The sequence below is a fragment of the Vigna unguiculata genome, chromosome 8 (assembly GCF_004118075.2).
Source record: "Vigna unguiculata cultivar IT97K-499-35 chromosome 8, ASM411807v1, whole genome shotgun sequence".
Classification (NCBI taxonomy): Eukaryota; Viridiplantae; Streptophyta; class Magnoliopsida; order Fabales; family Fabaceae; genus Vigna; species Vigna unguiculata.
Genome location: NC_040286.1, coordinates 35483982 through 35505942, shown reverse-complemented (window position 1 = coordinate 35505942; position 21961 = coordinate 35483982). Strand labels below are relative to the sequence as shown.

The window sequence follows — 21961 nt, the reverse complement described above, 5'->3', positions numbered from 1 at the left end:
TTATTTTTATGACGCGTGTTATCAATAATAGTAGTAAATAAAAGAATAAAAAAAACATCAAATTTATGAAGAAAAAAAACTGAGAAATCAAATAAATTACATGTTAATATAATTTAATTGTTAGTAAAAAAATAAATAAATAAGATATTATATGACAATTTACGATATTTTACTGTATTAATTGTTGTTTCTATTAATGAGTAAAATTGTAACCAACCTACTAGAATTGTCATGTCAAAAATAATGGCCAACCTACTAGAATTATATGCGCATGTACTCCTAACCAAAGTTTATACCACGATGCAAATAAAAACATGTGTGTACGAATACAAGTTGAAAATATATATTTTCAAAGCATGGATAATAGATTGGTCAAATTGTCATATTTTGTGCTAAGGTATGTTTCAAAACACATAAAATAATCTAAGATAATAATAATAATAAAGTTATGAATATAGTTAATTTGAACAAAATATTTAATTCATGTTCATTGTTATCAAATGCACTAAAGTTCATATAATCTTCTGTAAAATTCAACAACTTAATAAAGTTATATCAACTTTAAACATGTAAAATTAAAATTTTATATAAATATATTCTAATATATACTTTGTTATCAAATTATTGAGTGCATATATTGATGTAATTTATGTATCTTTTAATAGACTAATTTATGAAAAGATTTTCTATTAATTCTTCATCACCACAATAGTCTCATTTATACCATCTAAGTTATAATAAACTATTAACAAATACTTTTTTTATATTTTATGATTAAATATTTAAGTTATACTCAATACAAATTATCTTACTTAATATTTTATGATTAATTAACTTTTAAATGATAGTTTAATTGAAATGTCAAAGTTCATGATTATATTTATATGAATAGTATTATGATGTACTACACAACAATATAACATTTAAATATATACCAAAAGAAAACACTCCTGAAAATAAATAAATATAAAGGATTTTCCTCATTAATTGTCATGACTAATTCAATTTTTTTTGTCCAAAACGTTACTTAAGTAAGATCACTTTGAAGCTTGAAATAGAACTCAAAAGTTTGAAATAATTATTTTAAGCGGAGTATCTCTTCACATAAAATAGATTACTTAAGTCACAATTTATTAAAATTAATGAATTTCTTGTAAATTACTCATATTTTATTTTATAATATCTTACAATTTATTACTTATTTGAGTAAAATCCATATGTAAATATATCGATAAATAAATAATATTCTTCTGATAAAGGGTTTCATGACATATTGTCGTCGTATTAGATATAAATAATTTAAAAAAAAGAGATATATTAATTTATTACCCATACAAATCAATTTATCAAAATAAAAATATATATTGTATTAAAATATATATAATAAATGCAAAGAATCAACATAAAGAGTCCATATAAATTCTAATGTTGTTTATGATGAATTAATTAGTAGTATTGACTAAACATATTTAATACAAATATTTTAAAAGATATTGATTATAATTAACTATTTTAATTTTAATATTATAAGATACATAATTAAATATCTTTGTAATATTTGATCGTGAATATGATCCAATTTATTATTGAGAACACTGATGATTTTAAATGGTTTTACAACAAATAAATATGGAACATATTTTTATATATAATAAGAATTATGATTTGTTTATTTATACAATAACACGTAATGTGGTGAAAGATAACACATTATACCCTCGTTAGATTTAAACCTCACTTACTTAAGATTTAAATTTTAAATTAAAAATGAAAACAACCAATGATATTAGAAAAAAAATACAAATATCATAATAAAAGAATAAAAAAAAGTATTAAATATAGTAGCAGCAATGTTGAATGAGGAATTTATAAATAAATATACTCATTGTGTGAAGTTCGCAGCTTAACGTAAAAAAATAAAAAAACAAATAATTTCTAAAAACGTTCTCCTTAATTTCTAAAAACAAATTATCCTTTTAGAATAAATATATTCAAAACTATAAGATGAAAATAAATGAAAAATACTTGATTAAAACATGGACAATCAAGACAACATCACATAATAATCATGGAAAATAAAAACAAAGTACAACTAAACCTATTAAAATCAAGGTTGAATATAATGATAAATTCAAATAATAATTTAAAAATAGAAAAATATATTTTTATTTTCAAAATTATTGTTGTTATTATTAGTATTATTGTATATTTAATATTTTAAAATTGAAAAAAAAAAGAGTTTGATTTTGGGATACTAATAATTAAAAAAATTGTACATTTTCAATTAATTAAAAATTACCATACACACGATTTTTAAAATAATTATTATACAAATTAATAATACATTTTAATTGAATTTCCATTTAATTTAAATTTAACTTAAGATTTAAAATTTTTGATACAATTGAAAATACTAATTATTTGTTTAAGTTTGAAAATTGTAAAATGCATAAATACTCTATAATTATATGTACTGAAAAGTTATCACCGTAAATTATTATTTGTGTTCATCCTTCCTTTACCATGTTCCGGAATTTATTTATTTTTTCTTTCTCTGAAAAAATGTGTGAAGAAAATGCATGTACAATGAATCAGTAACACATTAACACTTGAAACATTGAAACATCATCGTCTAACAAGTAGAGCTATCAGAGATGCAACTATCAATTCCAATTTTCATGTCTCACTTTTGGTGTGACAAACCAAACTTACTAAAATTTATGAATTTTAAATATTTGAAAATTTTAAGGTTGTTGTATTTGAATATTTTTCATCCTTATCGTGACAGTGCTCTAATATTTTTTTTATTATTTAAACAATTAAGTCTACATCTAGATGATTCCACTTACTTGATTTTGATTTAGATAAAAAAAAGTAGTGAAATTATTGTGAAGTTATTTTTTACTTTTTTAATAAATTTTATCATACAAAGTTAAAAATCAATTTTTACATGCTGATGTAGAGGCTAGAGTTTTAAATTTAAATTGAATATTATAATATTTATTTTCATGAAAAACAAAATACTGGTATATAATTCTACATTTATATTTAAGTAAAAAAAATTAATTTTTATCCGCATACTTGTTAAATACACAAGTACTCGTATTCTATACTGATTATTCAAGCTTTACGTACACGTAAAGTTAATAATTTAATTAAGTGATATCACTAAATTAAAAATATATCGTTAGATCGTCAAGACAAGATTTTGAGAAGCGTTATTGAAACATAATATGAATTATATTCAAACATAGGTTATAATCAAATAACATTAAAAATTTAATAATTTTACAAAATCATTTTCAGAAGTAACGTTTAATATTTGACTTTTTAACGACGTCGGAGTAAATAAATAATAGGTTTAAATATCTTTTTGGTACTCATTTTCGTAGTGTTTGTTGTGGATGGTCCTTATTTTGACAAAATGTTTAAAATGATCCTCATTCTTACCGAATATTTCAAATGGTCCTCATTTTCGCAATTCGTGTTTTATTTAATTTTTTTCTGTAATGTCGTTTAAAACATTAACGAAACATTGTATAGTTAGCGCGGTTTGTACAGGTGGCACGGTTATGTACAATACACATAACACACCTTAATACAAACCGTGCTAACTATACAATGTTTCGTTAATGATTTAAACGACGTTACAGAAAAAGATCAAATAAAACACGAATTGCGAAAATGATGATCATTTTAAACATTCGGTGAAAATGATGATCATTTTAAACATTCTATCAAAATGAAGATCATCCGCAACAAACACTACGAAAATAATGATCAAAACGGTATTTAAACCTAAATAATATAATATTTTAAAACAACTTTTCCAGCACAAATATTGTATTCTGAATTGAAACCATGTTCACATGTCCTTAACACTTCACATGCATTTTTTAATATTTAATAAAAATATACACTTTTTAATATTATGTGTTATTTGTTTTTACATGCAAATAGTTTTTAAGTTTGAACAATTCATTTGTTGGTTTTTAAAAGCTTCATTAATAAAACACAACCTTATTAAACTACTGTTCTGTGATTATACTTTATGTGATAAATATGATGAGTTGACACAGTTAATTCATAAAAGAGGCAAGTTAGATAATTCAAAAAATTTAGACACTAATCTCATATGAACTAAAGTGATTAACATGTTTCTTTTATATATATATATATATATATATATATATATATATATATATATATATTAACTTTTATATGCGGGAATCTATGATTAAAAATACAAATTTTAATGAAATTTATTTAGAGACGAGTTAGTTTTATTTATTTTTTTAATTATTTAGGTTGTACGCTAAATGTAGTAAGCATAAAATGTTTTAGTTTACTTTAGATCAGAAATTTATATTTTTAACTCGGTATATTTTGTTAACTATCAACTTAATAAACAAGACATATAATTCGCCATTAAGGATGTGTAATATTTTCAGTATAAAAATTATATTTAAACAAATAAATTTAAAATAATTATTTTTGTAAAATATGTTTATTGAAATACGTTGACATGGTACAAAATTTACAATTTTGAATTCTAAAAAAATCTTTAAATTATAAAAATAAGAAAATATTTCTAAAATATTAAAAATATTAAGATTTAAATAAGACTAATAAAGTGTGAATTCTATAAAACTATTTTATTAAACAATAATAATATTAACATCAAGTGAAACAATAAACATGAGATGTGTGTATTGGAAACAAAATATATAATGTGATATAATGAAAGTAACATAAAATAAAGTGTGACCTTGAGCTTATATAAAGAGTGAAAGCACAATGAGAGGTTGTTATCATAAATCTCACCTTGGTCCCATTACTTTTTTGAATTAATTAAGTTGGGTTGCTTTCACCATTCTTTCATGAGATGAGCTTCATGTGTGTCAAGTTATTTATCTCCACACACATCACAAGCAAGCAACTAAAGTGAAGAAACTAAGAAAATATGAAAAATCTTGCAGTGGAAACATTTAGAAACCACCAATGACATTGAGGGAAGAAATGAGTAACTACCAAAACTAAGTAAAAAAAATTCTATTTTTTTTTTAATATTATTCTTCTGCTAACATTTTAAATTGTTATGGTACACTGTATTACTTATACATAGACAAGAACAATTTAAGAGTTTAGAATACCTAAAACAACCTGTATAATGAATTTTTTTATCATAATTTTATTTTTTTGGATTTTTTTTCTTAAAGACCAGTAATTAGTACTAAAAAAATTAGACTTTTATTCTTGAAGGCCTAAAATAATTAATACTAAGGAAAATATGAGACATTTTTTTTTCTTGAAGGCCTAAAGCAATTAATATAAATTGTTTTTTAAAGCCTATTTTTTTAGACCTAAAACAAGTATTTCGTATATTTCGTTCATTTCGATCGTGAGCCGGTTTTATTTAAATATTAAGACGAATAACAGATTAAATATATGTTTATCTCTTTAATCATTTTAAAATAAAAATATTTTAAATTTTAAAATAAACAATACTTCAAATACAATAATTAATCATAACAATATTATCTCGATCGATAAAAAACCAATCGATAAAAAATTGTATGATATCCTTGGCAATGGCACTTGTCCCTCCAACCCTTGTGAGTGATTGAGACCAACACAAGTGTCCACTCCTCTCCTACACTTTTTTGGAAAAGTTGCCCTTAGCCACAACTCAAACTTCATGGTCCCCTATACCTACCTCAAGTGCTTCTAATTGTCCACACTTCATTCATATATATCAGTTTTTTCATCCATTTAATATTCTCCTATCAACACTTTTTCAACCTAATTTTCTCTATCAAAAATATTATATTTATAGATATTTATGACAAAACTTCTCCATCGATAGAACAAAATGAAACCACCTATTCGATAAACTAAATCTTACTTTGTTTATATGTAAGTTTATTTTATATGAATTCCAATAGAAGTAAAGATTTGTTACTTTTGAAATTAAAAAAAAAAAAAAAACTTTTAAGCTTTTCTCAAGTTTGAATAAAATTACAACAGGCTTGGACCATCTTGCCTTTAACCCACATGAACAAAAAGGTTTGGTCACGAAATCTATTATTATGTTGAAAGGATATTGCGTATAGAATTTGGAATGTTTTAATTAGTATATAAGACCAAATTTAAATAATTTTAAATTTATCTTTAAATGATTTGATATTGTTAATAACTTTGGTGTTATTCTCTATTTTTTTTCTTTCTATTGAACATTAAAATGCACTATATTAGTATTTTAAATATTTTTTAAATATATTTTAAAATATTAAAATTAGTGATAATTAATATATATTATGAAGGTACAGTAGAGGAATAACACATAAAAACTCAATAAAAAATTCAAATTCAACTTTGGTTCGAATTTCACAAGCTAAATCACGGTCACTTATTAGTGTATTAAGAACCATAATTAGTAGTATTAATCAGCAAGATATTATAAAAAAATATTAAAAAGTTGAAAAGCAATTAGAAATGATTTCTTTTGCAGATTTTTTATATCTATTTATTTTGAACTATTTGATTTTGATTAATTAATAGTCGAAGTCGAGCTGAACTACTAACTATATTTGAATATAACACTATAAATTTAAAATGAACTAATAGCCAATAAATATGTTTTGTAAAAGCTTTTTGTGTGATGTATATATATTTTACTTGTAATATTTTTGTATTTATTAAAATAAGAACAAGAATAAATATTTGTAATTTTTAACCATAAAATTGAGTACCACCCTCTGTAAAAAGTTACATGTATGACCTGTTGAAGAGATTTGGACATTATTAATTTATTAAAATTTAATTATATATGCATGTAATGATTAATGAAACATAAGTTGAATCATGCTATTGCTTTATACCCTAATAGTATAATACCTTGCACATTATATAGTTTACAAATTCGATTAAAGTCATTTTAACCTAATACTAATTCAACTTAAGATGGGTATGCATTACTTCAATTGTATAACTAATCTAATAATAGTAAACTCAATTAGTACAATCTATTTGATTATGATGTATAACACTACCCACTAATATTTTTATACATTTTTCCTTCTATAATGAATAAAAAGTATTAAGATTTATATGATTATATAAATTTGAAATTGAATGTTTTGAGTTTTGAATTATTTTGTGATGTGGACCAAAGCTTTAAAAAGGTTATTTATCAAATTTGACCTATATGGGAGAGAGAACCTAACATTGATCCAATGTTTGAATTATATATATGGTGCTCTTCTTTTAAGCACAACTATTATAAGGGTTTATTCTGCATGCCTAACAGTGGTCCTTGCACACCAATTATTAAAGAGAAACTATCTTTTAGTATACTTTCATGTTCCAGCCTCACATTCATAGTACCTTGCAATTTTTAAACTTATATTTAATTTCAATAAATGACTTTATATGGTAAATTCAATTTCATTAAATTTGTTTATAAAGTAATATAAAACATTCATGCATCAAATTAAACTCAAATATATGATACTACCTCTGTTGAGTTTGTCACTCTAATAAAATTATATTTTTTTTATCAACACTCTAATAAAGTTATATAATAGGAACTCAGTCTATTTATATATGACATAATAATTCTTGTTACTTAATTTATGAACTTAATTTAGCAAATTAGATTTAAGAAGGTGTAATAATAGTGTACACGAAATCTTTGTTTGATGTGCAAACATCGTAGTGGAAAAGAAAACGCAGGTTTGTTAAAATTGATGAAACCCTCTTCACATGCTACCTTTCTTACGTGTTGTATTCTCATGGTATTTATTGGTGTCTTAATGGCTAAAATAAAGAACGTGCAAGTACACTACTTAAAAACACACATCATTAAAATGTTTCTTAGCCATGTTTCCATGGTACTAGGTTTTGGTCACAGCTGCAAAGAAAATCCAAAGGGTGAGAACCAATTCACACAAAACAACATACACATTTGTACATTGGAAGATGCACCACACCTTTTCTAATTTTCATTGTTTTTTCTCTCTCTAGTACTAAATTGATGGGTATTTTCAGTACCAAATTTATTGGAGTGGTACAATATTAATAATATTAATAAGATACGAACTCAATTCATATATATAAGTGATTTACATTTTTTTCTTAATTCGTAACTTTTATAGATTTTCTTTCTTGTATTTTTTATTTATATTCAATGTGAAAGTTAGATTTACAGTTATATTCTTAACATAATATATAATGAATTAATGACACAAATGTACCTGAGTTTTATCCATCATTTATCGTATATGTTTGGTCCCGTGGATATATTCCAAAGTTCATTTCTGGTAATCATTCTAAAATGTTATCGAAAATTAGAAAATATGTTATGTATTCAATGATACATTTACTTTTAAAATTAACTTTGATTTTGTCTGAGAACCTCAGTGATTAAAAGATATTTCACTTAAATGAATTTTATGAAAAAAAAAAAACCTAGAATGCGCAGTCAGATAATAGATTAATAGTTTATAATTGTTTGGTTAGATAGATATTTTTTTCTTTTATAATATTAATAATGAAAAATCGTATGAAAAAAATTTATAATTGTAAATGTTTGGTTATATTTGAATTAATTTTTTATGATAACAAATAATGTAAAGTGATTTGCATAGAGTGCAGGAAGAAAATAATATTTGAGTTATGATTTTATTGTTTATGTCAGACCAAGAACACTACTAATTCACAAACGAAAAGCCCAAAATAAAAAAGACTAACAAAATCATCTCCCAACTTGAAATGGAATGGTTTTTCTGAATATTATCCACCAAAAAAAAAGTATTTACGAATAAAAAGGATAAAAACTATTTACAAGTCAAAAAACAACAAAAGTATTCAGGAAAGTAAATAATAACATATGTTTATAAAATATGCATACCAAAATTTATAATTAAAATAATATATATACACACACGTTTACAAGTTGACTCTACCCCATTTAAAGTCATCACAGACTAACCCAAGACCCATTAATTACAAAAAACTAACAAAATCAATAACTAAATTACATCATTTTAAATTAATACAGAACTAATGAAACACAGATTGTTAAAGCAAAAAGTAGAAGTTGGCATTTTTAAACTACCAATCAATGGATCAAATTAGCATATCAAACGCACTACCATCATAATTAAACCAGTAAAACACAAATAACAAATGTATCAGCTGGAATTTAATCAACCACAAGGAGCTTTCAGAAAATGAGATTTTACATGAAAAAAATAACATGGGGGGCGTAATTCATTTTTCATTTTTTTTTACAAAGGCAAAATAGGCGAGCACAAAGAACAATAAATGGAGTCACTGCTATTGCTGTCAGAAACAGTGGTTTCCATGTTAAAGGAAAACGTATGTGTCGTTTTAGAATGTACATACCCAATGGCTTAAGACAAAAACCCTCACACTTGTTACCATCTATGAACAGCATCTAATAATCTAGTGAGGAACTGGTTTCAGCAGTTTCATCCTCACTAAAGCTAGAAGGCATCTCTGCAGCAGATCTGCATATTCATACACAATGCCATTAGAAAAAGGCTACTTTTGTGTTTAAAAGCCTTTCTTTCTACAAAGTTATTTTAGGCCTAACCTTTTAAAAAAGAGAAACTCAAAAAAGGTTTAAGACAAACACTACCTAAACAAACATGCACATGATCTAAACAAAATATTGAGGACCTGGGTGATCATATATTGTCATGGGAGAGAAAAACAAGAGTTCAGATTCTTTACTCGGCTTTTGGTGCTGTCATCTGCTGAACATTAAAATATACTGCTGTTGGTATTTAAAAAAAATATATATATATATATATATATATATTTTTAAACATCAAAATTAGTGTAAATTAGTGTATTTTGAAAACACAGCAGAGGAACAGTATAGAAAAATCCAACAGAGAATCTAAATTCCAAAAACAAAACATGATGAAATACCCACCTGTGAATTTTCCTTTGCTCCATCTCAGCAACAGGTGATGGTTTCACATGGTATTGTTGAAGCATGTCAACTTTAGCTCTCTTTGCAACCTATACACACAGTAAAGCAAAACATCAGATACATGCATGGAAGGAAGAAGGGGAGTGAACTCATTAGGAAATCAAATAATCACATTCCAGAAGGAAAGTTCAGACATCTAAAACTAACCAGGATTTCATTTGAAAGCCTCCCATCTACATCGCGGTATGTGTTCTTTGCTTTCTGGTCCAGCTTAAACATCTCTTCCTGCATAAAATATTAGCCTTTTAAACCATCTGTAAGCAGGATAAATTGATCATTACAAATATACACAGAGAAAGTGCAAATATGTTGATGAACCTTTGCCATCCTAGCAGATAATCCCCTTTCTTCAGTATCCATGGGAACACGGGAGTTACGGATTGAACTAGAAGGTTTAGATTTAACATGTCCACTCTTTTGTATTCTCTTTGGATTGATCTTATCATAACCATGCAGCATCAAGTCTTTCGGCTTAATCGCAAGCTTCTCCTCAAAGTGATCACTGTGGTTAGAAGCAGAATCAGATCGCATCCCCTCAACCCCATGCTTAGTGCTCATTCTATGATTCTTAGCACTGTTATAGCCAGATGCTTCTCCAGTAGAATCTTCATACAAATCAGGGAAAGGGTTCCTTCCAGAAACATGGGTGTTGTAACCGTGGTAAGGTTGCCTTTGTTTTATATTCTGACGGGCTTTCTTATCTTGTTTATCCTGGAAATCAGATTCATGCAAGGAGCCAAAGTCAGCTCCTTCCATATGCAAATCTTGGGAATTAAATTTAGTATAATGCGAATCATATCTCTGCAAATGCCCAGGTAAAAAAGAGAGTAAGAAAGCAGGGATATATGTATCACATAACGAATGCTATGTTTAAATCCAAGATCATTTTTGTCAGTAAGCTATTCTATTAGTTCCATTTTGGTCTCACACTACAACAAACACCAAATGACTAGTTTACTGGTAAAGGGAATAAGCACTCCAATCCATTAGATTTAACTTGTTATTGTAACTACTAAGATATATTTTCTGGTTTATTGTAACTATTTAGAATTCTATTGTGAAAGGTGATATTACAGGGAAACTGTAACAAATTTGTTTTGGTAGTGTGAATTATATAAATCTTAACTCTCAATTGAGATTTTCGTCAAGTTGATTAAATATATCAGAGATGCTGCCGTATCATATATTTTGGACATTACTTGTGTTCTGGAGCCCCTATCCATGTTGGAGCCATTAAAGCCTAAACCATTCCATTTTCCCAGCCACTTTTGAAGAATTCCAAAATGTTAAAAAGAGAGAGATTAAACAGAAAATTCTGGTCAGGAGTTGGTGACAGGATGCAAGACTTGGCAACAAGAGGCACTTATGGCTATCAAATATTGGTTATATGGGTATAAATACAACTGTAAGTAATTGTTTCAAAGAGAGATGGTTTTGAATAATGTCATAAATTTCAATAGTCAAAAAGTCAGAACACAAATAATTATGTCACTGTCTAATTTTTCAAAGATGAATTGAATGATTTAAAGAAAAATTATTAATTACTAAACTCATAAAATAAATGCATTAGAAAGGTCACTTACAGAGCTAAGATTGGGTTTTTTTGCAGCAGAGATTTCTGGAGAATTCAGAACCGGAGCATTTGCTACACAAAATGGTTCTGCCATAACACCCAATAGATTGTAAGGTAGGAATCAATCTATTCTTAAAATGACTCAATGCATTTAGAAAATGGTCAAGAAGTAACGAGAGAAATAAAACCTCACACCGTAGCTAAGATGGAATATTTCTACTAAAGCATCCAAAGGAGCAAAAAGAAACTATCTTGACCTAAACAAGCAAATAGCACACCGCACACATATTAACATACAAAGGCCATGTGTTATGAATATTGAAATGCAGCACCAATCTTTAGGAACAAGCTTTCCAATTTTCAAATTATTTACTGTTGCAGAAAAATCCATCCCCTACACACCCAACTCTATCTTCAAGCATTCAATGCCAATGACAAAAAAATAATGCTTCATGCTCCATTTTTTTTTCACGATTTGATTTGTAACAGACAATAACACATTCCTTTAACCCAAAATGGAAAATTGCATTGTTTTAGTTTCAACACCATCAATCTTACAAAATTAACTGATGATACATCACTTAAAAAATGGGGAGAATAGAACATGGTGCAACATACCATTAGCTGGATCTTCAGTTTGGCACTCAAAGGCCCCCGGAGGAGGCGGATCAAATTCTATACCGAGTAGCGGACCATCTTCCTCATAATGCCTTCCTAGTTGTTTCTTAACAGCAGTGATAGCTGCATGTTCTATCTCACCCTTCAATTTCAAATATCCTGATGGTTTGTATCCAAGGTTAACTGCACCTTTGGGATTCAGGGGTGGAAGAGCTCCGTTAGGTGTAAGATGTCTAGAAGGGTCCATATCATATGGATCCTGACCTTGAGCAAAAGCCCTTTCTTGCAAGAAAGAGCTGCTCTCAGATGATGTGTCATCCACTCCACTAACATTTTCAAGGTAATGGTTCCTTCGTCTTTGTGTCATGTCTGCAACAGATATTTCGTTGTTGTAGAAGCCATGGCTCTCAACCTCCTTAGCATCCAGATACCTGTAATCAGCATGTTTACTGCTTCCACAAGAATCTTGCCCAAGTCCACTGCCGCGATCCTGGATGACACCACTTGAACGATCTTGTCGTCCATTAGCAACCGCTTCGTCTTTCATCAATCTTTTATCCTTTAACCTTCTGTGGCAAAACCATCCAGATATTTGCTTTTCTGTCAATCCTAACTCCTCAGCAAGCTCTACTTTCATTTCCTCTGTGGGGTACTTGTGCTCTGAAACAAAAGTAAAAAAGGAAATTCCTCAAAAACTACCACTTTGCAAAATGCATTAACGTATATGTATGACAAGAGAGTATTCTTACCATCATAAAATTTCTCCAAGGCCGTAAGTTGGGCTGGTGTTTTCAGCTTTCTTTTCTTATTTTTCTCATTGGAGACTTTATTTTCTTCTGATTGCAGTTCACTTGATTCTGAACACCAACAGAAATTCGGGAAGTTTAGTACATGTGTTGTGTTGGAAGGAAAAATGTAACTACAACAATATATGCCAGACAAAACAATCAAGAAGCATCTTATGCAATATTAACTGCTCAAATTGATTCACAAATGTCATGGAATTCAAACATACAACTATATTATACTGAAGTGCCGAACAGTTATGACAGCATGGAAAAGGATGCATACAGTGGAATTGAAGTTAAGTTACTCGTGTGAAATGTTGATAAGATTATAAGAACCAAAAGGTTTCTTTTCTTTCCTAAAAAATTGAACCAAGAAGTGACTCAAAACTGGCCAGTTACCTGCTCCTCATTCTTTCAAAGTTTTCCAAACTTTAATAAATTTCAACCAAATTTATAATCTCAAAGGTCTTTTACAGAGAACCCACGATTTGTGCCAATCAAGACCAAGTGCAAGTGAAAGAAGAAAAAGAAGATCAAGAACAACAACAACAAAGCCTAACTCCAAACGTTCCTCACGGAAAGTAGATCCAACAGTAGACACCAATTCATGGTCATCGAAAGAGAAAAGTAAAACTTCCCCAATCCATACAAAAAGAAAACATGGAAGAGAATAATGTATGAAGACATCAAGTACTAAATTTCAACTGTGATCAAAATCAATCAAACCCCATTTGAACCCTTCAGTTTGACTCACTTTTCCAGACCCCAAATACCCCAAATTGAAGAGCTTGGAGGCACACCCACCATTACAACAACCTAATGCAAACAACCCGAGTTCCGGGTCCCAACAATCAATTTCCAAAGCATGGAAATTGGAGTAATCTGAGAAAAATGAAGCACAAAATCGAAGACCCAAATCTGTGATAAGGCGCCAAAGTATAACAGAAACACAATACCTTCCATTGGGGTGAGGAATTGCGTTGAAGAATGATCCTCTGTTAAAGTTTAGGGGCGGATTTTGTTGAGTGGCTTGTGAGAAAAGCGAGGACCCGCTTGCGGGAAAGGAAAAGAGAATGCAAGGACATTAACAAAAACAAAAACAAAAACAAAAAACAAAAACTTATGTTGTTTGTAACTGGATACGTTTTCAATTTGACCCCCTAACTCCGCTTAGGAACAGAGAAAGGAGCTTCTGGTGAAGGTGGAAAGACAAAGCGAGAAGAAACAAATTCAATTCGTCTTATGTCGGATTTTCTTTGCTTGCTTCTTCTAACAATCTTTGCATTCTTACGAAATAAATAATCAAATCAATAAATAAATCAGATTTACCTCACTATATAAAGTAAAATGCATTTCAAACAATTATAAAGCATGTTCTTTTAATCATATAAACAATTAAAATTACATACATTTGTTGCTTGTAAGTATAGATATCACAACATTAATGCTAAAAAAAAATTATGATATTTATTTATTTAGATCAACTCCATCGATATGAAAGTAAAAAAAAAGTTATATAAATTATGAAAGTAAAAAGAGACTAAATGCAATGATAATGGATCATCTGTGATTCATAAACTTAATCAACAGAACCAGTTTAGTGATATATTCTTCTTACTACTAATTTTTTATATGAATTTTTATGGTTTTTTTCAGTTTTGTTAATATTTAGTTGGTGTAACTTAATTAAACTATGAAATGTTGTTTTTCTAACATTGAAATTATCTACGGATTTGTAGGATAAATTATGTATTTTTATGATTTTGTAATATGGATACATAACTGGGTCAAATCATTTTAATCCAATTAATCTGTTCACATAATTAATTTCAACTTTGAAGTTTGATTTTTTATTATTATTATTATTTTTTTCGGAAATGAATTCAAACTGATGATGAAAATTGAAAGGTTAAAATTACCTTTCTCTAAAATTCGATTTGAATACGTTGGTGAACCTCATTCCATCGAGGAAGATTAATAGAAAAAAGAAAGCATAATTGTTAATGTATAGTGAAAGAGTCAACTAGATTAATAAAATGTGAAAATTATACTAAGATTTATTTTACTATTGTGATATTGTGATGGATTATTGTTGTAAATGAATATAAAGCTTGAATTTAAATTGTGTATAAAAATATTTCATTATTTAATGCAAAATGGTTAGTACGCGAATGCTACATGCATTTAACAATAGAAATGTATATTTCTACATGTTTTGCAAACTTAACACATGACATAGATATAGTAAAAATATAGAGATAAAATAAAAATTAGATGCAATTATTTATTTATTTATTTCTTTACGAAAGTGTTGCGTTGTTTTATTTTTTACGTTATACTTGTGAGAAACATTAGATTCTTTCAATTTTCATCTGTTTTTTTAATAAAAAACGTATTAAAAACATGTTTACAGTTTTATTATTACAAAGTGTAAATAAATATAAAGCAAAGTAAAAACTAATATTAAGTGTGTGTATGGAACAAGATAACCTAATAATTGTTTTTCACCTTTTCAGTATTTAATCTATTTAGAACATAAATCGTTATTAAAAATCATGAAATGGAAATTAGTAGGAATATAGAAGTAGATGTTACATCTAACCACCATCATTTAATTTGTACCAAACTAAAAAAAGATGCAAGAACATAACATTAACATCAAACTAAAAAACATTGTTGGGCTATGAAATTTGTTGCACTTCACATACTTATGAAGTTTTTTTTTTTTTTCTTTTAAGAAAGAAGTTAGAGAGTCTTTATATCTATAAATTTAAAAATCTGAGAGATTAATAAGTATTTTCATGAAATATTATGGTAATATGTTTATGCATCATTTTATTTATTTAAATATTTTTTATTTTATTGAAATTTATTTATGAGATTTTGAATTTATTGTTATAATTTTTTTAATAAATTTAATTAAGTTTTTGTAGTTTATCGAGTTTTATTTTTTTTAAATAAATTTTTGTGTTAACTAGGTGAGATAATGATTAAGTGAATGAAGTGACTTTTACCTTCTCCCACCGGTTTAGTTAGTTTTTTTACTAATTTACTAATTTCATAATTTTATAAGTTTTTTATAAATTTATATTTTTATAATTGATAGTTTTATAATTTTGCAATGTGAATATGTAGTTTTATAATTTTATAATTCAATAATTTTGTAATTGTTTTATTATTTAAAAAAAAAAACTTATCCTATAAAACATAAATGTAGTGCTCATCTTTCTTATGGAGTCTCCTCCCTTTAGTCTCAGTCTTTTCTTTTAGAGAATTTACATAAATTTCGTATTCTCTTTGATCAGAGACTACCTTTGCAATCACTGTGAAGAACATTGCAAAGCACACCTATTGAAATCGTGAGTAGAGAAAGTTTCCATTTTACCTCTTATTCTATTGTCAAAGCTAAAATTTTTGATTTGCCTTGGGTTGTATGAGTTGCATGTGATCCAACTCCAACCCAAATTTGTCCTTCACGTTGGTGCGTGATGGTGTTTTTAGTGTTGTCCTCAAATAATTGATTTGGTCTTCGTGTATAGGTATAGTTAGGTTTATGGGAGTTGAAGACGTGGGAAGGTGTATGGTTTTCTTTGAGGTAAGGGAAATTGATTTTAGCTCTTATATGTTGCGTTTCATTTTATTTCTTAGTTGTAATTTGGGTATTGTGAAAATTTGAAGTTTGAATCATTGCTTATTGTGGTTTGTGATATTGATTGTTAAATATACTAAGTGTAGTGAATTTTACATTTTTGTTGTGATAAGCATGGAAACAATTGTTTTATTGTGGCTAGGAATACCCTGTGAGATATTTGAATTGAATGGATTTGACACTCTCTAAGTTAAGAACATGAACTTTAAAAGTATTGTGATGTTTGTTAAGTAGGGATTAACATAAGAAGTGTCAAATTACTTAATCAAAACTCAAAAAGAGAGTTTAAAATTCTAATACACTGTCAGGCGTCATTGCAGTTGCGTCAGGTGCCACTTAGACAATGGTCACTAACTTGGGAGGGTTGGATGCCACTTAGATAGTGGTCACTGACTTGAGAGCATTATGCACCACTTTTGGACCACAGACGCACTTAAATCAATGGGTTATAGGGGGTTGCAACGCCGAACACCACTTTCCTAGCATCAGACGTCACCCTATTTTCTTGATATGACTCATACTGGGAAAATGAGATTCCCATTTCGTTAACCGTCAAATCAAGTTGAAATTTTGACAATAAATCCTATACATTTGATTCTTCATTTTAACCGTTGAGATTTTTATTAGAGATACATGATTAGAGCAATTTTTAATGTAAGATTCCAGTAGTTTAGGTTGTTGACACTTTGTAGGTTGTAGATCACGAAGTTGCAATTAAATGAAAAGTTGGTTGTGTGAAAGCACTTGAAGTTTGATTCTAATTGTGAAAGGAAGAAGTATGAGAGATTTGCATGAGAAGTTTACTAATGAAGAGAAGTCTTGTTAAAGAAATATAGGAAGTTAAAAATAATAAGTTGTTGAGATTTTTTATTTTAGAAATTGTAAAATTATAAAATTGGATAAGATGAAAATTAAGTAAAATAAAAACTCAATTATTTTTTATTTTTTTTTAATTTTTAATGACTTAATAAATCATAAAAATTCAATAAAAACTTTTCAAATTTATCATAATTTAAAACTTTAATACAATAAAAATATTCCGTGACGTTCCCAATTTGCATCAATGGCGAAGACAGTGTTCACGCAGAAGCTACTCGCGCGCATTCTCAGACCTTCAGCGTTCGCAGTTGTTCAATGCCATCGCAACTTCATCCACGCGGGTACCAATCCCACGCTCCACCACCTCCTTCGCACCGGGAACCTTCCAGAAGCTCAGGCTCTCCTTCTCCGAATGATCAGAAAACGCGGCGTTTCACGTCCCCACCTCATCGATTCCCTTCTCGCCCCTTCTTCTCACTCTCACACAAACACCACCGTTTTCGATTTACTCATAAGAACCTACGTCCAGGCACGGAAGCTTCGAGAAGCTTCCGAAGCCTTCCGCTTGCTGAGGCAGCGCGGCTTCGCCGTCTCCATCAACGCCTCCAACGCGCTACTCGGCGCGTTGGTGAAAGTGGGATGGGTCGATTTGGCGTGGGCGGTGTACGAGGATGTCGTCGCAAGTGGCACAACGGTTAATGCCTTCACTCTCAACATTATGGTCAATGCTTTTTGTAAAGAGGGTAGGTTCGACGAGGTTAAGGTTTTCTTGTCCCAAATGGAGGGTAGAGGTGTTTTGTCTGATGTTGTCACGTATAATACTCTCATCAACGCGCATTGTCGTCAGGGAAATGTGTGTGAGGCTTTCGAGTTGTTGAACTCAATGTGGGGTGTGGGGTTGAAGCCTGGGGTTTTTACTTATAATGCTATTATCAATGGTTTGTGTAAGAAGGGGGATTATGAGAGAGCGAGGAGTGTTTTGGATGAGATGTTGGGGATGGGTTTGAGTCCTGATGCTGCCTCGTTCAATCCCTTGCTTGTGGAAAGTTGTAGGAAGGATGATATTCGTGAGGTTGAGAAGGTGTTTGATGAAATGTTGAGGTGTGGGATTGTTCCTGATTTGATTAGTTTTGGTTCTGTGATTGGGGTGTTCTCTAGAAATGGGTGTTTTGATAAGGCTTTGGACTATTTTAGGAAGATGAAGGATACTGGGTTGGTTGCTGATACTGTGATTTATACTATTCTAATTGATGGATATTGCAGAAATGGCAATGTGGCTGAGGCGTTGAACGTGCGGAACGAGATGGTTGCGCGGGGTTGTGTGATGGATGTAGTTACTTATAATACTCTGTTGAATGGGTTGTGCAAAGGGAAGATGCTCGGTGATGCTGATGAGTTGTTTAAGGAGATGGTGGAGAGGGGAGTTTTTCCGGATTATTACACTCTCACCACTCTCATTCATGGGTATTGTAAGGATGGAAACATGAGTAGGGCACTTGATTTGTTTGAGACGATGACTGAAAGGAGCCTTAAGCCGGATGTTGTGACGTATAATACCTTGATGGATGGCTTTTGCAGGATTGGTGAAATGGAGAGGGCTAAGGAGTTGTGGTGTGATATGGTGAGTAGGGGGATATTGCCCAACCATGTGTCGTTTAGCATTTTGATAAATGGGTTTTGCAGTTTAGGAATTATGGGTGAGGCATTCAGGGTGTGGGATGAAATGGTAGAAAAAGGTGTTAAACCTACTTTGGTTACTTGCAACACTGTTATTAAGGGTTATTTGCGGACTGGCAATATGTCGAAGGCGAATGACTTCTTCAACAAGATGGTTTTAGAAGGAGTTTCTCCTGATTGCATTACATATAATACTCTTATAAATGGTTTTGTAAAGGAAGAGAGCTTTGACAGAGCTTTTGTCTTGCTTAATAACATGGAAGAACATGGGCTTTTGCCTGATGTTATCACATATAATGCAATTCTTAGTGGATATTGTAGGCAAGGCAGAATGCGGGAGGCTGAGATGGTATTACGCAAGATGATTGACAGTGGTATAAGTCCCGATAGATCAACGTACACATCATTGATAAATGGGCATGTGTCTCTAGACAATCTGAAAGAGGCATTCCGTTTCCATGATGAAATGCTGCAAAGGGGTTTTGTGCCAGATGACAAATTCTAAGATTTCTACCGTTGCAACTCTTGTTATCTAAAGGTTGGACTTTCTATCATGGGAAAATTTCGCTTCATTTTGTTGTAAGCATTGATTTACGGACCATGCTTATGTTTTTCTTTGGTCCTGGTTCGGCATATCAGAAGAAATGCAACCCTGATGGATGCCTTGTGTGCTCTAACATATAACATTAACGTTCTCACTCTGGTTTGTAACATAGTAAAGAAACACTTGTCTTTATTATTGATAAGTGTCAATTTTAATTAAATGTGAATGAGTTTATACACTTATCTGGATTAGAATGATTTCATTTCTCTCAAGATACAGATATAAATATAACTTCTGATGCTATATTTCTTAAACTTTTTTTTTTTGCAGAAAATAAAAGAATTGAAAGGTGAGAAAGTTTTCGCTTGAGTGCGAGAAACCAAGCTTAAGAAAAGAGAAGCCTTCTGTCTCTACATGTTGGTCATTGAAATAGTGAGCTAGCGCTTGAGCGATGTACACCAGCGCTCGAGCCATGTATAACAAATTTAAACGTGTTTTGGAGAGAGCAAGTACATTTCTTGAGCCACAACACAATGCTTAAGTTTAAGAGAGGAACCAAAATTTAATTCAAATTTTAGTGACAACTCTCTTTGCTGAAAACAACGCTCAAACGAGACGAGGAAAGCAACCTTCAGAGCCCAACAAGCAGGTTTCTTAGGCATCCTCAAGTGACATTGTTGTTTGAGCGTTGCACGAATATCAAAGAAGGAAGTAGCAGATGACTTCAGACACGACTCCTCTACTTATCCTGGTAATTTTATTTTACCATGAGTTCCTCTTTTGGGATCGAATAGTCTTTTTTCTTGGTTAATTATTACTGTAGCTTAATGTGATCTTATATTTGATGTTGGTGATTTAATCTGGTGTTAATGTTTGCATATGTGTGATGGATCCATAATTGATCTGAAATTTCCAAGGAAAAAAATATGAAAAGTGTTTTTTAGAATTGGATTTAATTAAGATTATTTCAGTAGAGTCCATAGATTAGAGCATGACTTAAAATCCTAAGGAGAGTTCTGAAAAATGATTCTTAGGATTAGATTTGATTAATTTCACTCAGCATGTTACGATACATGGAATAAATTTTGGATATGTTAATTGCTTATAACATGGCTGCATAATGAAGAAATATTTATGCAATATACAAGGAATTCATATTTGATAAATATTCTTTTAGACCTTATAAGCAATGAACTGTTATAAGAAAACTTTAGAATTATGTTGCAAGAATATTAATTAGAAGATACGTTAGGTGAAACCATAGATAATTTAGATTAAGTTGTTTTCAGTTCCATATTGGTAGATTATTCAGTCTTTTTTGGCTTCAAACACAGTCTATTAACACAACACAATAATTACAACTATTGAATTGGAAGTTTACAATTAATGGAATCTGACCAGTAATTCCCTCTGTATATGATACTCTTTTACATATTCTTTTGAAAACTATAAGACTTTGATAACTTGCCTAGTAAAATGATTATTTAGACCAAAATTTCCTCAATTACTATACATTATGAATTTGTAGTTTCCGTTTCATTGAAGCCTTGAAGTCATTGTGCAGCGTAGAATGCGAAGAGTTGATGCAATTTTTTTTATAGCTCTCAAGTAGGCATGGGACTGGTCACTGCTCACCACCGAAGGTATGTTTGAAGTTTATTAAGTGCAACAATCACATACCAATGTTTATTTGACAGATATACGCAGAAATGGTATGGAATTGGTCGAGGCAGGTTAGCCCATTAGAAAGCAAACAGCAAATTATAGAATTTATTTGTTAATTTTGAAGATGTCTTTTATAAAGTATTTTTGATTAGGTGTCAATGTAGGCAAAATTGTACCTATAATAATTGTCTACAATAAACTACGCAATTTAAAACCTAAATCACAATAAAAAATTGTATATATATATATATATATATATATATATATACATATATATATATATATATATAACTTTGTAAGGTGAAACACCTCATCTACAGTTTTAATGTAAACCATCAAAATTATTGGTTGTAGTTATTTACTTTTATCCGTGTCAGTAAAGTATTTATTGCTTAAAATTAAATAAATTCTTGAATAGAATTGGACTGGTTTGACAAGTCCAGAAAGATATTTTGGGTTTGAATTATGGGCTGAAGTAGAAATGAATGCATTAAGTGGAGGGACTTAGTAAGAGTGAGGCTGCAAATAGAAAGTAGAAGAACTCCTTCATTATTCTTTCCTTCTCTTACAATTCTTCTCAAACCCAAAATCAAACTCTTTTCTC

At 29.5% G+C, this 21961-nt stretch overlaps 2 protein-coding genes and 1 long non-coding RNA gene across 9 annotated transcripts; 2 read left to right on the top strand and 1 right to left on the bottom strand.

The window, feature by feature from the left end:
- Nucleotides 1-9183: 9183 nt before the first annotated feature.
- Nucleotides 9184-14272, bottom strand: LOC114194686 (homeobox-DDT domain protein RLT1-like). 7 transcript variants are annotated; one of them, XR_003606415.1, is made up of 9 exons: nucleotides 13960-14272; nucleotides 12965-13072; nucleotides 12216-12875; nucleotides 11608-11684; nucleotides 10343-10825; nucleotides 10172-10249; nucleotides 9965-10053; nucleotides 9665-9782; nucleotides 9184-9533 (listed from the first exon to the last, which is right to left on the bottom strand). XR_003606415.1 is itself a non-coding variant. In XM_028085051.1 (9 exons), exons 1-8 carry the CDS (start codon nucleotides 13964-13966, stop codon nucleotides 9776-9778), a joined length of 1509 nt encoding a protein of 502 aa, XP_027940852.1. In that variant the 5' UTR covers nucleotides 13967-14272; the 3' UTR covers nucleotides 9184-9533; nucleotides 9760-9775. The 7 variants fall into 7 exon arrangements, 4 of the variants coding, with proteins under 4 accessions (XP_027940852.1, XP_027940853.1, XP_027940851.1 ...); XR_003606414.1 differs by having other exon boundaries at nucleotides 9706-9782; XR_003606416.1 differs by having other exon boundaries at nucleotides 9706-9779.
- A 3439-nt stretch (nucleotides 14273-17711) lies between these two features.
- On the top strand, nucleotides 17712-19686 carry LOC114193198 (pentatricopeptide repeat-containing protein At5g01110). The gene has a single exon (XM_028082917.1). It carries the CDS (start codon nucleotides 17716-17718, stop codon nucleotides 19651-19653), a length of 1938 nt encoding a protein of 645 aa, XP_027938718.1. The 5' UTR covers nucleotides 17712-17715; the 3' UTR covers nucleotides 19654-19686.
- Nucleotides 19687-19692: 6 nt separating this feature from the next.
- Nucleotides 19693-21578, top strand: LOC114193199. The gene is made up of 3 exons (XR_003606236.1): nucleotides 19693-19851; nucleotides 20023-20443; nucleotides 21257-21578. It is a non-coding gene; the product is annotated as an uncharacterized LOC114193199 (long non-coding RNA).
- The last annotated feature ends 383 nt before the right edge of the window (nucleotides 21579-21961 follow it).